The sequence below is a fragment of the Sciurus carolinensis genome, chromosome 4, assembly GCF_902686445.1.
Source record: "Sciurus carolinensis chromosome 4, mSciCar1.2, whole genome shotgun sequence".
Lineage (NCBI taxonomy): Eukaryota > Metazoa > Chordata > Mammalia > Rodentia > Sciuridae > Sciurus > Sciurus carolinensis.
In genome coordinates, this window is record NC_062216.1 from 124592742 (window position 1) to 124613668 (window position 20927).

Here is a 20927-nt window from a genome sequence, read left to right on the forward strand (position 1 = left end):
TCTTTTTGATTGCATGTGAAATGTAGAATGGAAATGAGTCTGTCTGTTTTTAATTTTTTTTTTTTTTCCCTGTATGGGCTATGATGTTCTAGAGAAGACCCAAACTTAAAAAAAAAAAAAAATTAAAAACAGGGAATTCCAACTTCGTCAGACATTTCACATGCAATCAGATAGAATTGAAGTTAAGTGACTTTCTCTTCCACTATTGTCACTTGATGATGGCAGTGCCTTTAAAATTTTTCTTTTTACTCATAGCTTTGCAAGTAAGAAAATTCTTTTTTGGATTAAACCATGTCTAACATATTTCTCTAAACTCTAAGCTTCATGGTTCACAATAACATGAAAATCATGCTGTCAGTATTTGCATTAAATTTTGAAGAGTTGATAAAGTACTCTTTAAATCTTTGTTGTACTTAAACAATGCTGATAAAATGACTACTATACATGAATTCAACAATCAAAAATTTGAAACATGCAAGGAAAAAATAGAAATGTAAAATGTGGCTTCTATCTTACAGTCATTCAGGTGAATTATTAATGAATGTTTCATTAGGATGAATATAGTGGTAAACTCCTCCATTGTTTCCCCTCAAGAAAGTCAGGCAACTTTGTAAGTGAGATTTTACTATATTTAGTCTGGAATTTTAAGTCATATTAATAAGCTTCTGATACTGTGAAAAATATATTTACTCTACTGACTCACAGAAAACATTTGCACCTTTTCCCCCTAAATTTTAAACTGCCTTATTTTCCAGATCCCCAACCTTTCCTCTTTCAAAGATGAATCTACATTTTATTATGTATTTTCTTTAAATTAGCTGATAAGGCTTACATGAAAAATCTCTTTGTATACCTTCCATTGGGATAGGATGACTTGTACACATTTAACTTGTACACGTTTGATCATAACCCATTCATCAGCTTGGTCCTGATGAAGTTCTTTCTCTATTTGGATCTTCTCCAGCACTCTGGCACTGTTGATGCTGTTTATATAAATATTTGAGTTTTCTTTATACTAGTTATAATAACTGGACATGACCAAAGTTTAAGAGCATTAATGTCCTCTTTGTTAACTCTTTTTATGTAAACCTTGGCACATACCTTTACTATAGACTTCAGGTCAAGAGTCATTGTTTTTAATCTTTCCTGCCTGTGTGGATGTGTGTGCATTCCTAGACCAGGAACCTTATTGATTTGTTAACATTACATGCTCATCACACATTCTTGACTCACTGTAGATGTTAATAAATAGTTGTAGGAAGTATGAGTATTATTAATATTAGGCTGATTGTATTTTTTTTTCTATTTTTTCTTTTTTGTACCAGGGATTGAACCCAGGAGCGCTCAACCACTGAGCCACATCCCAACCTTTTTTTTTTTTTTTTTTTTTTTTTATTGTCCTCACTAAATTGCAGAGGCTGGTTTTGAACTCATGATCTGCCTGCCTCAGCCTCCCGAACCACTGGGATTACTGTGTGCGGGCTGAACAGTTTTTATCTTCAAGGAATTTACAATGTGTTTGATAAAATGAAGCAGAAACAACCAAAGATGTTTGAGGATAATTGCACAATACTGTATTTGTTCATGCAAATAATGCCTTGCCCAGTAAATACGCTAATGCTGAGGTTGCTGGTAGGGGCAAAGTTAATAGGATATGTAGGCTTGGAAGGAAAATTTGATTGAAATGTCTTCTGAGATGATCAATTCATGCCTTTAGTATGGAAATCGGAAGACCAATTTTATCATTCAGCTATGCACCTCTAAGACATATGGTATTGTTTAATTCAAGAAATTTAAAATGGTATGTTGCCTTGGCATGGTTACCATATCCATTGATGTTAATTAGAACTCTGTGCATGCATGGGTAAAATATAACTAAAAGTGATGTGTAGAATTATTTTATATGAAGTAATACAAAAAAAGTGAGAAGGTATGAAGTTTGATTATTATCATGATAAATCAAGATATGATTTTTTTCCCTCACATTTAGGAAAGGAAAAAGAAATCTTTCTGAAGAAACTACTGTCTGCTATTTGACTCCTAAGATTTGTAGTTTTATTTTCAGTATGTTATATTTAGGGCTTGGAACACAGATGAAATTAATTTGAGCCTAACTGTAAAAATTAAGAATGTCGTTAAACAAACAGAAACACAGTTGAGGTACTAATTTTATAGTTTCCTTAGTTACGGATGTTCTCTGCTATTACCTACAGGATTACTTGGAAGAGGTGACTAAGTGTTTCAGAAGGGTAAAAATGTTGTTGGGCCAAAGTTTTTTGTTCTCTGTGCACATCCAGATTTCATCACCAAAAATATCTGTTGAGTATCCTCTTACACATGACTCCAGATTGGGAATGATGGTCTGTAGTCTAAATAGCATGGCATTAAGTAGACAATGCGAATTAGCAGAGTCTCCACGCTGATTGAAGATTCAAAGTTCAACCAATTACTGAGAGCTATTTTGAGTATATAGCACTTTGCTAAAAAGATATTTCTAAGAATTCTCTTGGAACTGAAAAAAGGTAATGTTAGACAAGGTCCATATCAAGATATATAAGTTGTAAATTTCCTCATTTAAAACTATTCTTTGCATGTTTGAATTGTTGTGTATCTACTGTGTTTATAATTCAGGTTTTTGCACTTGCATTCAAGTTACCTGTCTCTTCCTCTGCCAATTGTGTGTGTAACATCTTGGTGTTTCCATCTCTTTCATTGACCATTTCCTGAGTGTTTGCAAAACTCTTTTCCAGATTTCAGCACAGTCAGTTTTCTCTCCTCCTTAGGGCTTTGTTCAAGTGTTACCTTTTTAGGAAGAACTACCTTGACCACTCTAATGTTAGAATGCTTATCCTACCACTCTTCATTCTCATTGCCCTGCTCCAGGTTTCCTTTTCTTTGTTACATACTTACCACTATAGGTATAAGGTTTAAATTATGTAAGACTATATAATTTACTTTCTTATTTTCATTTTGTTTTGTCTCTTTTCCCTTACCACTCTCAGAGTGGGAGCTCCGTGAATGGAGGGTCTTTATTTCACTCTCTGGTATATTCTGATACACCAAATTAATGTCAACATATAATAGGTACTCAAGAAGTAATTATGGAATGAATAAATGAATGTATTTTACTTAACATAGTACCTGGCACTCTGTAAATATTCAACATTTTTATAATTTAGACAAATACTAAAGTACTGGATCAGTGGGCTTCCAAGTAAGCTCTGCAGCCCTAGTTTTGTGGAAACCAGAGGCCTGAAACAAAGTGTCCTGACCCAAATGAATGTTTTTCCTGTATATGTCTACTCTAAGAGGAGAATGAGAATTGGGTATGTTTCTACAAGTAGGGAACTTTTCTTCCCCGTGCTTTGCAATATTTTTCTTAAGACCTCTGTTGAATTACTAGAATGAAAACACACACACACACACACACACACACACACAATAATAGGTCACGCTATTTATGTTTCATTTAAAAGTGGTATCAAGGCTGGAATAAAAATTTGTTCAGTTTCCCAATATGACAGACTAATAACTAATTAAAAATTAAAATTTATAGTGAAAATTAAAATATAATTTTATGCTACCTTTAAATATAGCATAAATTGTATTTCAACTAATAGTAAACTATTTCAACTTGAACTTTACTCTTTTAACCTAGTAAATTCAAAGAAAAACAAGATATTCTTATCTCTTATTCATTATTTTGGAAAAATATTTAATAATTTGACTTTTTTCTGATACTTCTACCAAAGTTAAAATTATAGGATCTCTAAGTTTTGTTTTCTTTCATTTCTTTCACACTGAAATATAAAATTTATGACTTAAAAGTGCTTTAAGCATTTTTAGGTAGCAGATCTGATTTACTTCTTAACAGGAAGTTAAAAAGCCTTTCAACATTTTATAGACTCTGAGAATCCTGTATGAACCTTGTCAGTGAACTTATGTTGGAAAGTGAATACCGGGAGAGCAGACATTGGCTAATGACAAATGTATTTACTCTTCTGGGTGTGATACAGTCTCACTCCCCTCACCCCTTATTATCTTTTAGTTGTTAGAAGAAAGAAAGTTGTAATATAATTTTTCCTGATAAAAAACACCATGACTTTGGACTTGGCAAACAGCTCTGATCTTGAGTTGAGTTGTCTACTTCGTACCTTAAGTTCTATACTTTATAAGTCTTGTTTTCTGTATCTGTAAAATGGGCATGACAGCTATGTTCTATGTGCTTGGAAATGTATTTGACACATAGTAGAACTCAGGTTTTAGTTTTACTTTCTTCCTTCATTTCCTATTTTTAGCATTTTCCTAAGGATAACTTCTGGGGAAAATACTGGTCTGAGGGAATTACATAAAAAATAATTACTAATAAAATTATTGAAGCACGTGGAAATACCTGACTTAGCTTCCTTGTGAAATTCAATTTTAACTTTAGAATTCACTGCAGTTAGAATGATAATATGATATTGCATTTAGCCAGGCTGTGTTTGGTAAATGCTATTTGCTGTGGTCCTTAGAACAGGTCTGAGTGGTAGCACGTAGTCAGAACAGTTGACTGGTCTAAGATCTCATGATTAAGAAGCAGTAGAAGCAGAAGTGAACTCCCACTGTAAGTTTATTACTTCTTACAGAGAGCTTAACGTTGGAAGGAAAAACAGTTTTGCTTTAAGGCAACAACATAGAACAATGTAAAAGAGACTTTGGGCATATTTCAGTAAGTAAATACCTTTGGTTTAGGTTCAAGATAGATTTGATCTTTATCAAGGTTACTCTGAAGGGAATGGATTATGATTAGATACTGAAGGGACAGTACTAACTCCTCAAATATTCCTGTGTTGCTGTGTATGCACACTCGCTCACTTGTACCTTCAAAGTGTAGTATTAAACATTTAAATAAAGGGAAACATCTTTCCCTAACATACTTCTAAGCCAATTTAGAGGTCATTGAACAGATGTCATATAATACTAATGTTAAATTACCCTGTGTAATAAGAAAATTACAGTACCTAAGTGAAGATATCTTGTAAAGGGAAACCATCCAATGAATTACTCTAAAATTTCAAAATGAAATAATATCTTTAAAATTAACAGTGGCACCATATGACTTCAGGAAAGTGAGTCTGATAGGGAGAAGAAAATCAGAGAGAGACAAAAGGGAAGCTTTTCTGTGTTTATGTATGCCAAATTGGGGTTTGGGTTATGCTAGAAGAGCTAATGTAGTAGTGTAGCTTTCAGTTGTCCAAGTGTAATATTATTATTATTAAACTACGTGGCAAGACATTTATAATATCTGATAAACTTCTCAATGGGTTGTTTAATGTAAAATCACAATAATTGTTTCTAAAGTATATATACTTCCTTTCACTATTAAGTATACTTTAAAAGTCTTAATTATTTTGAGAACATAGTATGACCAAAGAGTAGAAAGGTATAAAGTTTGACAACTTTAAATAATCACTAGCATTTCTTAGAGAACAAACCTCACTTACAGTTAGGAAACAATATTTATATTTAAGGTTGAAAAGCCAGGATGTAGGAAAATTTTGCTAATTTGGAAGATGACCTTTAAGTGCACCAAAACCAAATAATTTGTAGGCTATGACATAGGGCACATTCCTACAAAATTTGTGTGAATACTGCTTTAGTGGTTCTTGAAAGACAAACAAAGAAAGCTGGAATGAAATCTTTATTCCCCTCCTAAATAAGACGGAGACTAACAAAGGAGTACAGCAGCACTCTTTCAAAGCTTGCCATTCAAACGAGGTCTCTGTAGCACAGTTAATGAGATGGTTCATAGTGGAAAACAATCTGTTTTTAAGAATGTTTAGATCAAAAGTAATTTCTAATCTATGAAATAAAGTCTCTTCAATACCCTTCATTCACCAGTAAAGCTTTTATGTTTGTATTATTTACTTCAATCAGATGTTTTCAATTTCACCTTTTTTTCCCTTATACAAACACTTGACATGGTTCATCAATACTGACCAACAGTTTTATTCTTTTTCTTCAGAAAAGAGAGATTTTTGAGAGAGGTAGAATGAAAAAGAGAGAAACATCTTTGCCTAAACGATTTGCAAGCATCTGTGCTTTAAGCTACTTTTTATGAACACTCCTTAGTAAATGACTCAAGGTAAAAAAGCAGAAAAGCATCCAATGTTAGGAAATTGCAATCCAATACCATGTAATTTAAACCTGCAGTTGCTTCTCTTGTACTAAATGACATACAGATGGGTAGCTTAGTTCTCTCAACTTTGGGAACACAATTGGCCTTTTTGTATGAATGAACATATATTAACAAAAATATTTTGGACAGAATTGTTTAATTCTAGTGGTATGAATTTTAATTATCTATGCCATTGGAAAGAGTGATCCTATCCAAGATATTTTGTCATGTTAAGTTTGTAGTTAATGATTTTTTTGACAGAATTAACAAAGATACGACCTTTCCAACAAACAAATAAGTAAACAAAACAACTTTTAAGAAGTCTACAGTGATTGAGCAGAAACTCAGCTATCATGGTCAATTGATTATTTAAGAAAGAGCTATTCTTTATTCAAGCCATTGAGAGGCTTGTTCCTGACAGAACAGACATTTCTGTTTACCCCTTAGACAGCAGTAAAAATTCAAGTAGAAGGTTTTTGGATAAAGTGTAGTGTAAAATGGGGCTCAGTGAGATGAGACACCCAGCTGCCTTTTGTGATGTGCCAGCTGTTCCTGTGGTTCTTTGCAGGCTAGGAAGGGCCAGGGTACTTCATGGAAGGTCAGCAGAAGAGCTGTTGATAGCCGCAGGCCTACGCAGACGCATACCTTTCTGTTTGGCTGTTTGCTCTTTTCCTGCCTCTGTATTTTCTGATAGAAAATCAGCCACTGTGTCTTGGTGGCCTTGATTCTGGAAGCTGATACCCTTCTTTAATCCCACAATCAGGGTAACTGGTTAGTTAATTTTTTCCAAGTTTAACTTCAGTGATCTCACATTCTATGACATTAGGGACCTTGAAACTAAAAGAAGTAGAAAGAATTTCCACTATTAAATCATATTTCTTTATGTTTGAAAAGAAATTGAAACAGTGAAGAAAAGGAGCAAGCTTTCTTTTAGAAACTTCAGAACATGCTGTACCATCTTTACCTTTAGGACCATTGGTAGCTTCTTTCCCACTGTGACGGATGGCAAAGAAAAGCAGCTTTATTGCAGTGAGTAATGGCTGCCCTGTCCTGAAGCTGCATTTCTTTTCAATCATTTGTGCAGGTAAAATAAAATACTGCCACAAACAGGTGTTTTCTGAACATTTTACTACAGTCTATATAGGGTGAAATAAAAGCTTCCGTTGTTATTAGAGTCACATTAAAATTATTTCACCATCAAATACACTTAATCAGTGAAGCCTTCCTAGAGATACTTTGCAAATATTACATTAACTTTTCCTTTGTCTTTCTCCTTCTCTGTTTTTCTCACTTTCTTTGGAACTCCTTGCATCTGCATTAGTATAAAGGCCTTCTGTCATCTATTGAAAGTTTCTTGTTGTCTGTTTAACCTCTAAGGTATGGTCTTTAAAGAAACATTTATTTCTAAGAACCCTACAGAACCTAGAGAAGAATCTGATGGCATCATAGAGAAAAACAATTCCTGGTTGTAGGAAAGTATATCTTAAGGGTTCACAGAAAAATAAGTAGGATGGTAGTTAAATCATACAGAATTGGAATTGAGGATGGTTTCAAGCTATTCTATCAAGTTGCAGAATTATTTAATGGAGGGTTATGGTTAACTTAATATGCCCATCATCTTAAATATACAGTGTGAATAATTGTAAATAGACTTGTGCTCTTGACTTTTTTTTTTTTTACAATGTTGAGGATTAAATCCAGGGCCTCCCATATACTGGGCAAGCACTCTATCACTGAGCTGTATCTCCAGCCCAGCTGAAATTCTTTTCTAAAAAGGAGTTTCAGTGCACTGGGAAACAAAGAATATAGCATCATCTTGTGAATGTTCAGTAAGTTTTGGTATCACATGCTAGAAGCTTTTGCTGTAGCACATTGTCACTACTCCAATGGAATCACTTGGATCTTAAGAAATACTCTTTTTAAACTTAGAGAAATAATCAGCTGCAGTTCAGGTAAGATTTTCTAGTGCACCAGGGACTGGTCTGGTCATTGACAAGTGACTATAGAAACTGTGCTGTGGCGGCCAGCCAAAGCAATTATTTGGGATTCAAGCTAAAAAGCCTCCTTCTCCCATATCCTCTCTCTTTCCAGGGTCATGTAGGGATAAAAAGAACTGTAAGGTGGTCTTTTCCCAGCAGGAGCTGAGGAAGCGGCTAACACCCCTGCAGTACCATGTCACTCAGGAGAAAGGGACTGAAAGGTAAGGTGAGCTGTAATAAAATGCCATTAAGCTAGAGCTAGTTTTCTTCATCTCCTCCTTTGAATCCTCTTTTTTGCCAATTAATTTAAAGAATTATCTACTTATTTGCTAAAATCTACAAATCAGTACCTTTGAAAATGGCATTGTTCAGGTTAAGACTTAAGTTTTATTTGTTCTTTCCTCCATTTAATGAATACTGTATCTTATGTAAAGTCACGGGGCTTTTGTTAAGGGCCTGTTTTTAGTTTACTACAAAATGTGTGGAAGTAATAGCGATTTAGGTATATTTTTTGGGAAGACATCACAGTAAGCAAAACCATGAGGACATGGAGCTATGCCAGGATGCCGAAATTTTGAAGGTGGCCATTGTAAGTATAGACGTTTTGGCTGCAAAAAGAAGGTAGCATAATTTAGTTCCTTTCTACCCCACTCCAATTTCTTTTTGAAGCACATGTGGAGAAAGTATTTATTGGCTCATTTGTGGTTGGAATGTCAAAAATTTTCAATAACTGCCCTCACATGGCTTTGGTCCTTGGAAGTTCGCCCTAAGTCCTGAAAAAAGAGTTTGTTCGCTTCCAAGACTGTTTTTAGTGAATAAAGTCTCTCTCAGCTGATTCCAGCTCAAAAGTAACTTGCCAAGGTCCAATGATTTTGTTGTCTAATTTATACCATGGAGCCTGGCATAAGGCCGTAACTTACCTCTGATCCAGATTTATTAATGATGTAACTTCTTGTTTTCATTCATGAACTGAAAGAGCTCTTTACCACACATGGGATCCTTGTTAATAGGCAACACTCTCTTCCTGTCACAGTATCTACTGTTTACTGAATTTACCAAAGGTTGAATCTGACAGTCTACCCTCACTGTACAGTGATCTAGCAGTGGACTTGGGACTCAACTCTGGAGGACTTCTACCCGTCCTGTTGTGTGCATGACTAGCAAAATGATTTAATGCACACAAACAACCAGAGATTAGGTCATTCTTAAAAATTCTGTTTATAAAAAAAAATTGGACCTCATAAAGAGGGTGAAAGGATAATAAAAACAAGCTGCAGAGCACATAGACTTTTTGTTGGGCTAGCACAGCTGATTTGTATTAGCTGAATGACCTCCTAGCCTTTAAGATTGTTAACTTAGAAAAATATTCCCTTAAAGCTGCAATATTCCTTTTCAAACCAAAAAATAAGGCTCCTTCCACTTGAAGTCTCAGACCTTTCTGCATTTTCTGGTATACTCCTGGACACTGTAGAGTAGCAGAAATCTTATGTAATAATGTTATTTTTGTGAATCAAACTACAGGCTTTTTTTAATAGGAAAAAAAATCTTCTAAGCATTACATAACTATATGACTTGATTTTTTTTTTATTTAACCTGCACTAGTTTGGAGTAGTTATATGCACATTTTATTATATAGGTTTGAAATATATTAGTATTGTTCAGATTTCCATATGTTGGGTCTGTTCTCATTTTAGGACAAAAAGCCCTTGAAAGATTTATTAGAGAAATGTATTTTAAGCATTTATGTTCTATAAGAAATAAAGCTAGCTTTGCTTAATTTTTTTGATGATCTGTTTATTGTTTGTCAGTGCCTTTGAAGGAGAATACACACATCACAAAGATCCTGGAATTTATAAATGTGTTGTTTGTGGAACTCCATTGTTCAAGTAAGTATATTAACAACCTGTAGGTATGGGCATGTAACAGATGGCAACAAACTAGTTATTGCTTGTTCAACTTGGAATCTTTTCATTACTAAATTTTCTTACTTTTATCTTTTTTTTATGTCTGTTTACCTCCCACAAAACAAAATATTGACTTTCATGGTAAATTACTAGTGTGATAGACAGATATTTCACTATTTGGATTTTTAAAATACCCAACATTAACTTACTCATCTCAGTAATCATTGTGCTTAGCAGAGCTCTGAAAGAGATTTTGATGAACATAGAAATATTTATTGATCAATTTTTTCTACTTTCAAGTGATGGCCCTAAATTTATTTATTGGACTATATTGAAAGGTCTTCATGTACATCTTTCAGATTTAATAATAACCACCAAGTAGACTATTTATACTTCTTTAATAAAGGGAAACACCTGTACTGAAAGTAAACTGAGAAGTATTAAGGATACTTATACATAGATAAACAAATTATATAATATGAAGTTAACTATTTTTACAATGATTAAAAAATCTTTAAAGATTCCAACAGTTTACCATAAAATGGAGATCACATAGACTTTTTGAACAAAATGATTAATTCAGACAGTGCATTCTATAGAGTACAGATCTCATTTGAGAAAGGAAAATATTTATCAAAAATTTATTTATGTAGGTGGAAAAAAGTCCTAGAAGTCCTAATTTCCCCATGGGGTTGCTGATTTGGGGAACTAAAAAGAAAGCTTACTTGAAAGTAAATGTCATGTATTTAAAACAGAATTGCAAAGTTTCTTAGGGGAAATGAATAAACAAGAATCTGAGACTTGTAGCATGTAAAACACACTTTATATCTCTTCATAAATGTTTCTCTTTTAGACCACTAGCATTTACAGATTTTCCAGAAATAACAGGAAATAGTAGTTTCCTTGAACTTTTCTTAAATTGCACAAACCTCATTTTACATTGGTGTCGGTTCAGAATCTGTTCTGAATTCCTCCGTATTTATTATTCATGTTAAAAAACTGGCCCTTCAAATTGTCACCCATTTCCTCTCAGAAAACACAAGTCCTTATATTTCAACACCTTTAGCTTGTTTTATAACAGTTGATAAAACACTTAAGATAGTTGCTGAGTCATGTTAAACTTGTTAATATCCCAAATGGTAATAATTGGCCACGTCCCTTTTGCTTTTTATTTAAGATCCTCCATCTCTTTCCCTATCATGTGATTCACTAACTGTATCTAAGGAAAACTTACTGTTTTAAATAAGAAACAGAACCATTATAAATGAAGGACTTAACCCATGTGAAATTTTGAATCACAAATTCTAAAAGCAGGACTCTTATCCAAACATAGGTACTGGTGGAAATCAGGTTTCACATTCGGTGTGACATTGCCTTGATTTCTTTTAACAGCCTTATAAGGAAATTTGTAAGGAAATGTTTTAGTTTATAAATTTTTTAAGGAATATGGTTTAATTATTTTTATCCTACATCTTTTCTCTGAGGTTTGTTTGATTCTCCCTTCTTGGTGTCTTATCTATTTGGGAGAAGATTCCCTGCTCTTCCCTTCTCTGGAGATGGAGTAACTCATTGGTTTGGTGCATCAGTCTTCATACTGGAGAATGTGTTCCACAGGTCCCCACAAAACTCTCCAGGAGCCCTAGGACATGGGCAGTTTTGAGGGAATCAATTTTCTGATCCTCAACTTCTATATGTATGTTTCCTAAAATTGATGTGTCTAAGAGTCTGTGGTCTGCTGCTTATTCTCCTATGTCTTTTATCATGATCACCTTTCTCCCATTTCATGAAAGATGTCAAACCTTTTACCTGTCCCAGATATTATGATGATTTATTGTCCTTGGGTATGATCTAGGGCATCAAGTAAAGTGATGGTTCAGGAAAGCATTACTTCTGAAGGAGAGACCCAAAAAAAGCAAGATAAAAAAGCATTGGTAAAAATATTGAAATAGTATTTTATCTTGCAAGGCTCCTGGCACAAGTCAGTCTACCTCCCTGTCTGGTCCTCTGTTTGTGGTCTGTCTATCCATTTTCTTTTCTTTTTTGTACCAGGGACTATATCCAGGGGTGCTTAACCACTGAACAACATCCCCAACTCTTTTATTTATATTTATTTTATTTTAAAAAACATTTTAAATGAATTTTGAGATTAGTTTGCTGAGGCTGGCTTTGAACTTGTGATCCTCCTGCCTCAACCTCCTGGGCTACTGGAATTACAGGTGTGTGTCACAATGCCCATGACAAACTTATTTTCAGACTTATTTTCTGTCCAAAAAAATTTGATTAATTTGATAGTGAGCACTGCTTTGCAAATTACTTCATATCATGAACTTCATTCATTGAATGATCTAAATATGTAACTCTCAATATTGGTAAAAATAAGCATGCATATGATATACAAAACAACAGAAGATTCATCTTTTGCAGTTATTTAAATTTCTGACAAGACATTTAGCTATGAATTTAAAATATATGAAGAAACATGTATCAGCACCCAGTCAGGATACAGAACCCACAGTTATTTGAATAGGAAAGTTTAATATAAAAAATTATGTACCATTACAGAGGATTGTGATAATGAGGATTGGCTAGTAAAAAGTATAGAGAAATTCTAAAGAAAATAGAAATAACAGGAATGGCAAACATGACTCCTGGGCTGAGAATAACCAAGGAAAAACCTCCTCCTCCTTCCTACCCTATATCCCCACTTTCATTTCCCAAGGACTGAAATCTGGATGAGTCTATATCTACTAAATGGCAGAAAAGTCTTCAATTCATGAGGGTGCAACTCACTGTAAGTTCAGCCTCTGGAACTTTCTGGAAATCTACCTTCTGGAATTTTCTGGATATCTGTCCTCTAGGGTTCTGGGGAAAACTGTTAGTAGCAAGATGTCTCAGTGGAGGCAGTCCATTACAAAACCACCTGAAAGAAGAGCTAGGGGGAGCTAGGTGCTGCTGATTGCTCTGACCTGAAAAGAGCATTGGGATGGCAGGCTCTTGGCACTGGAGAACCTGCTGTGCTGCAGCAGCTGGGCTTTTGGGAAGTCATGTATGCTAAAAAGGCCAGATGCAGGAGAAACTGTTTGCTCTGCAGGAACCAGGTGCTGGAGAAGCTGGGTACATTGATGGAATTGGATATGGGAGAAGCTGTGTACACTACAGGAGCCTAGCACTGGAGAATTCATGCATGCTGCAAGAGCTGCCTAGAAGTGGAAGAGCTATGTGCCTCAGGATTGAGATGCTCAAGAAGCTGCATGCACTGAAGGAGCCTGTTGAGCAAGCATACTCAAATCTGGAAGGAAAAGTCTTTTCCTTTCAAATCTGGAAGAAAAGCCTTTCTTCTGTGCCCTCTATGGGCAAAACTTAGCACCATGCTAACTGACAAAGAAAAAATATTTTAAAGGACCCAGCTCCATTTTAGCAGAACAGGAAAGGAAGATGAATTTTTAGGTGAAAGATAACAAATTGATAACTGGCACAAAGTCTGTATTTTTTTTTTCAATATTGTTTGAGGGATACATAGTCAAAAGTTTGAAAATCACCCACTAGTCTAGTGAATTATTGTTCTCACTGTCAGGGATCCTCTAGATAGTTGGTTTTATACTTTGTATACAAAGTAAAAGAAACAATTGGGGTATGAGGGTATGGGTGTGCATGCGTGTGTGTGTGTGTGTGTGTGTGTGTGTGTGTGTGTGTAGTTTTTGTTAGAAAGGATTGTGAGAAGAAAATTAGGCAAATGACTAAATAGAGGAACAGCATGAGAAATAGCAATAGGAGGAAAATAGATAAGAAGGAAGAAATACAAAATTCTGAATTTGAAAATGTCTTGTCATTAGCAGTTTGAAAAAAATTTTTCCCCAACTTCCAATGGTTATTGAATTCACACTTATAGTAGTGTGTGTGCACATATGTGCATAATCCTTTCCCTTTACTTGACTGATGTGTATGTATTATATTTCCTTACAAAAAAGGCTATTCAATTATTCTTATTTCATTTTCAAATGAGTACTCTACTCGAAATACATTCCTTCTCTGAACAATATGCTGCTTTTTTACTGCTTACCAAGCACAAGAACCTCATTCACAGGCTTCTTATAAACCAAATATGTAATTTATTCCATGGTTCATGTTTTCTTCACATTCACAAATTTTACCAAGCTAGTTTATTTCTCATATAGTCCTACTACTTTCAGTTAGTAAATTAACTGACAGAAGCAAGAATGTTCTCACCTCTGGTTATTTGAACTTTTAAAATTTCATAAAGTGAATTTATTACATATCAGACAAACCAGAGAAAGCATTGGTAAAATAATTTAATTCAGAAAGTATTTTTGACCACTTATATCATGCTTTGGCTAACTCTTGGCCAGGTGTTGGGAACAAATAAACTAAATTTATGAAATATTTTCTCCTCAAGGTACTTGTGGCTTTGTTCACATGATATGAAAAATATAGCAATTATGAAGTATGGCAATAATGTTAGCATCTATCTGAATATGCTTGTTAGAAATGCTTTTATATGTAGTAGGAAGGCATTGACTACATCAAGTGAGGCAAGAATTCATGGAGGAGATGAGACCACATTTTACTAGGCACAGACATTTCAGTTTTGCCCAGGGGGAAGATGCCTGGTAGAGAATATCATGTGAGAAGAGAAATTAGAGGTAAGATCAAAAGTGGAGTGTTCAAGGAAATAGGAGACCAGTTCAGTAGGAGCTGGGAAAAGGGCCATGTTGGGCATAATGGTAGATATGGCTAGAGCATTATAGAGCATTATTGGCTGGACCAGTAAGGGGAAGTTTTTGGAGACCAGAGAAGACATTTAAATTCCTGCTTGAAATCCTTTAAGCCCTGGAATCTTTTCCTCCATGAAGTCAAGCCCTTTGATCCTTTCAGGTGAACTTTATTGTCCTTTCTTTCTGCTCCATAGCATGTTGTATGTACTTCCCTGATTACAGTTTCTACTTTGTTCTGAATTATCTGTTTATGTGAATTTCCCAATGGTAAGGCCATGCCCTAGTCATTTTTTTTTTTAAATCTCTACTCCTGGCACATTATAATTCCTAAACATTTATTTGTTGATCACATGCATGCTGAACTTTGTTGGATAGACTATGGAACAATTTTGAATAAGGGAATAGCAATGATGAAAAACCACCATAGTGCTATAAGATGGATCTCTGGGTGTAAAAGAGAAGGACATGGGGTTGTAACAGCCTCATTGGGAACTTTTCTGTTTGCTGATAAATATAAACATTATCCATGTATAAACAGCTCCTGATAATTTTGTTCCAGACTTGAAGTACCACATAGGGTAGTTAATATTTTGTATACATTTACTTGGCAGACCTTGCATTGAGTAACTCATGTTATATAGGTTCATTAATAACAAATAACAATATTACTAAAATAAAGACTAACTCTTACAAAGCACTTACCACATGCCAAGCAAAGTTCTAAGTACTTTATGTATATTGACTCATTTAATCTTCACGACACTGCATTTTACAGATGAAGGAACTGAGAAAGGATAAACAACTTATGAAGATCAGTAGCCAGTATACAGGCAGATTTCGAATAGTCTTAGAATATTCATGCTCAAAATTTTAAAAAGAAGAGCAAAAAGAATTAGAATAGAATGATTTAATATTTTATTTTGGTCACTGTAGTCTGGTTATTTGGTTAACATCAAAACAAATGGAACACATAGACCTATCTTGATTCTTTGGTAAATCTGTCACAGTATTTAAATGCTAAAGTTAAAAATTGAAGACCATCTCAATATAGGAAGAGCTGAATCAACAGTAACTAGATCCATTATAGCAGGTCATCAAGAAGAACTGTTTCAGTCTGTTGGTGTCCTTAGAATCTTGTGGTACCAAGAAGCTGCTGGAATCTTGATGCAACCAAGGTTCAGAGGCCATCAGGCCATTCAGCATCTGGGAGGTAGGGCAGCAGCTAGATTTATGGATAGGACTCTAGTAACTGAAACTAGGAGGTCACTTAATTTTCATTCAATGATTTCCCCTTACATTTTTCTCAAGTTACTATATTACAAATTTTCACCACTATTTTTTTATCTTCTATATTTCTTAGAAGTCTATGCCAACTAATATGAGTAATCCTAAATGCTTTTCCATCGGTCTGGAAATTTCTTTTTATCTTCATCTTCATCAAGTAATCAGAACAGGCACTGGCTAAAAGCTAGTGGTAGTACTTGTGTTTTTAGCCCAGATGATCTGACCTCAGACTCATTATCTATAAACTGGGGAAAATAAAACCAAACAGGTAATAAAACTAAATGTAGAAAAATGCCTATTTTATGTCAGTATTCGTATATTAAATATAAGTGACCTGACCAAGTTTTGGGAGCATATTATACTAATACTGCAGCCTAAAAAATTCTTATAATGTGAGAAAGTAGAGACTTCAATATTAGAGTCTGTTTACAGTAGATACTAGAGTGATGAGTCACTATTTCAGCTGTCCTGCTACATTTCAGATGGAACTCAGCAGCAAAACTGTTCACACATGATGCTACATTTCATGTGAACCTCCTGTGCAGTTTTATCTGAGGCTACCAGAAAATTTAAACCTCTTTTCAGCTCTTTAAGAACATAAGCCCTTTCACTGAGGACATTCCAGCCCAATGCCACACACAGTTTACTCAGCTTTGCTACTCCATGTATGCTATTCCATTCACCAGTAAAACAGACTTTCAACATTGAACTTTTCCTCCACACAGTTTTTTTGTGTGTGGCAGGGAGGGTATAAGAACAGGGCAAGAAGATAGAGTTTTCCATTCTTCCCCTCTACTCAGATTCTACTTTCTCAACTCTTTCAAATACCATTCATATGATATTTACTAATTCATATTTTCAGTCTCTGGCATTCTTGGGACAGCAACAAGAACTTTAAGATTTCTACCTGGAAATTGCTTATAATTCCAGCAAATGTTTCCTAGTTTTTAGCAAATTACATTTAACTTGAATTTTAAAAGATTTGAATTGCCTTTCACCATATTCTAAATCCTTTAACTAAGGAAAGTTGCCAGTGTAATGAAATTGCTCTGAAATAGATGTCTGAGTGATGACTTACTTAAGATTTTGCTATATCTGAATGAAACACAAATGATTTTGAAGAGAATGTAAAATTGACTTCTCTCATCCCATTGATCCTTCTCATCTTGTCCCCACATAGAGATTTACAGAAAAAGTATTTGTAATAGATGGAGTTACTTTTCTGCCCTCATTTTATCTGAAAATTCAAGATAAGACCACAGCTGGAGTGGAAGGAAAGGACTTTCTTGAGCTATTGAGAAAGAGAGGGAGCAAAAATCACTGCTGATGCCTGACCTATTGAACTGCGGGGGTGGGGAGAAAGCATAAAAAGCATAGTATTGAAAAAGAAAAGAGCAAAAGAGCAATTGTGTTTTAGAAACTAGAAAACTATAGTAAAGCATGATTCAAAGCATAACAAAATACAAAAATAATTATAACTGCATTTTTATTTTTAAAAACTATACAGAATAATAAAATTTTGAGTGATATAAAAAAATAAAAACTATGCAAACATACAAAAAAGTATTGAAGCAATACCTACACATAAAATTCCTAGATCCTGAAGGTGCACCTGTGCTTGTGTGTGTGTGTGTGTGTGTGTGTGTGTGTGTGTACATATGTGTATGTATGTGGGGGAAAGAAAGGTGGGGGAAGAGCAATTTTTCTTTGTATTACTGAAATCACAATATTAATTAATTTTCCAAATATAGACAGATGAATGTTTTTCTCAGTGAATTAGAATGGATGGTTAGAATAAACTGGGAAACAAAAGGTAAAAGTTTTAATTATAATTCATGTAAATTTGTCTTGATTGAGTAAGCCAATTAAAAAATTAATGAGTATTATTCTAGTTCACAGATTTTGAAATTGCTTAAAGGCAGTTCAAAAAATATTGTGCAAATTTTAGTAAGTACTTCAGAGGTTATCCACGAAGATGCTGTTCTTTTAAATGAATACTTTTCTTCAGAAAGTGGTTAGTGAGAATTGCATAAATTTTAATCCAGGTACACATCTTCAGTGTGTCTTATATATGTATAAATGAATCATCATGAACATTGTCATGAAGCCATCCAGAGCACCACTGGAAAACAGTGTTGTGAAGTTCTGGCACAGATTTGCTGCAAAACCTTAAACCAGTTTTTTAAACATTCCATTTTGTCTTCCTCATCTGTAAAGTGGTAAGATTAACAGTATCTTTTCTTAACTCATAGCATTATTGTATCAAGTGAAAGAACAGAAATATGCTATTAAAGCTATGTTTTAGCTTTTTTTGTCACTGTGACCAAAAGAACTGAAAATGAAAAGAACAATTTTAAGGAGGAAAAGTTTATTTTGGGGGGGGGGTCATAGTTTCAGAAGTCTGAGTTCATAAACAGACAGCTCCATGCCTCAGTGCTTGAGGTGAGGCAGAACATCATGGCAGAAGAGTGTGACAGAGAAAAGCAGCACAGAACATGGCCACCTGGAAGTAGAGAAGGAGAGACTCCACTGGTCAGGTACAAAATATAAACCCCAAACGCATTTCCCTAGTGACTTTACCTCCTCCAGCCACACCCTTCCTGCCTTCAGTTACTGCCCAGTTAATCCCAGTTAATCCCTATCAGGCTCTGATAACCCAATCATTTAATCTCTAAATTTTCTTGCATTGTTCCACACATGAACTTTTGGGGGACACCTCATGTCCAAATCATATAAGCTATAAGGATAAAATGAGGTTTGTAAAAACAGAAACTTTAAATAAATTTACTTGATAAATTATAAACAAAATGAAAACTTAAAATTCCAAAATTGAGGAAATATAATTTTCTTTTTTATTTTGTATCAGAAATTGAACCCGGGGTGCTCAACTACTGAGCTGCACCCCCAGCCTCTTTTATTTTTTTATTTTGAGACAGGGTCTCGCTAATTTGTTTTAAGACCTCAATAAATTGGTGAGACTAACCTCAAACTTGCAATGCTCCTGCCTTAATCTCCTGAGCTTCTGGAATTATAGGCATACACTATTTATATTTTGGCTTATAATTTGCTTTTGATTCCAATATTTCTGTATTCTCACCATCACCTGCCCTCACTGTGGTACTGGGGATTGAACCTAAGGGTTCTGTACCACTGAACTCCATCCCCAGTCCTTTTACTTTGAGGCAAGGTCTTGCAAAATTGATGAGGCTGATTTTAAACTTGTGGTCCACCTACCTCGGTCTCCCAAGTATCTGTGATTACAGGTTTATGCCACCACATCTGGTTCCATCTTTTATTATTTGACCCAGTGATCTAGCGCATTCAAAATATTTTCAATTTATGTTTATAATCTTAAAGTATTTCAGTGTGGATTTAAACTCCTTCAAACCATGTAATTTAGATGAGTAACTAAGACTTTTAATGTATTAGTCATTTGCAAATCTCTTTTCTCAACAAAACTGTAAACCTCTTGAGAGAATAGGTCATGACTTGGCATTTTTGTAACCCCTACCCCACCAATGAAGGACATAGAATTTTGCATATCCTAAGTATTTACCTATTTATTAAGTAGTTTAAGTCTGATAAGAATAATCACAGAATTAAATGATTTTAGTTGACACAAGAATGGTGGAAGCATAAATATAGACTTCCTTAATTCTTAGCTCCTGCCACATTTTCCAAAGCATTTTCTTTAAACTATAGTACTTATAGAACTTTCTTTTAGTCAATGCTTATTTCAGCAAGGGCAGTGCTTGCAACTGCAAAGGTGTACCTATCTGAATTTAGAGGGATGACAGTGTCAATGACTGGGATCTTTTACATGAAAATACTCCACAGAACACAAAAGCCAATAGTCTAAAGCTATTCTAAAAGGCAAAATCTAATTAAATATTTTTATTATTTTAAAAGTGAGATATTGTTTCCCTTCCCTGTGCCTTTACTCCATGTACAGAGAAACAACATGTATCCCATTTGTTTACAATAAAATTTTAAAAAGTGAGATATTTTAAAATAACTGAATTACCAATGGAATATTACTCAGCCATAAAGAATAATATAATTATGGCATTTGCAGGCAAATGGATGAAATTGAAGAATATCATGCTAAGTGAGATAAGCCAATCTCAAAAAAACCAAAGGATGAATGATCTTACTGATAAGCAGATGATGACACATAATGGGGAGTGGGAGGGGGGCAAGGATGGAAGAAGGAGGGACTGTATAGAGGGAAAAGAGGGGTGGAAGGGGTGGAGGGGAGGAAAAAATAACAGAATGAATCAAACACCATTATCCTATGTAAATTTATGATTACACAAATGGTATGCCTCTACTTCATGTACAAACAGAGAAACAAGATGTATCCCATTTGTTTACAATAAAAATAAATTTAAAAAAATAACTGAATTTAGTATTCAAGTCAGGATGCTAAAAAAATAGCATCAAATAAAAAATAGTAAAATAACCTGGGACAAAATGTCCACTTTCTAAGTATGGTAAGAGAGGTAAAGATTCTAGACATTTCCAGAGACTTATTGCTAAGAAGAATAGATACCAGCACTATTGACATTTTGGACTGAATAATTCTTTGTTGTAAGGAGCTGCCTTATAAATTGTTGGGTGTTTAGTAGCATCCCATCCCTGACCTCTCACTAGTTGCCTGTAATATCCTGCCCTCTCCCTTCCAGTTGTGACCAACAGAAATTTCTCTAGGAATTATCAGATATGCCCTGGGGGAGCAAAATTATCTCTAGTTGAGAACAACTGAGCTAGATAGTCAGCAAAACAATAAATCAAGTTCTGATGTGTTTGCTGATTTTTATAGTGGAAATACTTCCATCATGGGCTATTTTCAAGTACAGATGTAATA

At 34.6% G+C, this 20927-nt stretch overlaps 1 protein-coding gene across 3 annotated transcripts in view; it reads left to right on the forward strand.

The window, feature by feature from the left end:
• Msrb3 (methionine sulfoxide reductase B3) overlaps positions 1–20927 on the forward strand; it is a 167954-nt gene that overhangs the window by 38484 nt on the left and 108543 nt on the right. For all 3 annotated transcript variants that reach the window (XM_047548256.1, XM_047548257.1, XM_047548258.1), the window contains 2 exons: positions 8252–8360; positions 9948–10025. In XM_047548256.1, coding sequence (XP_047404212.1) covers positions 8252–8360; positions 9948–10025 — 187 coding nt within the window. The remainder of the gene's footprint in view (positions 1–8251; positions 8361–9947; positions 10026–20927) is intronic.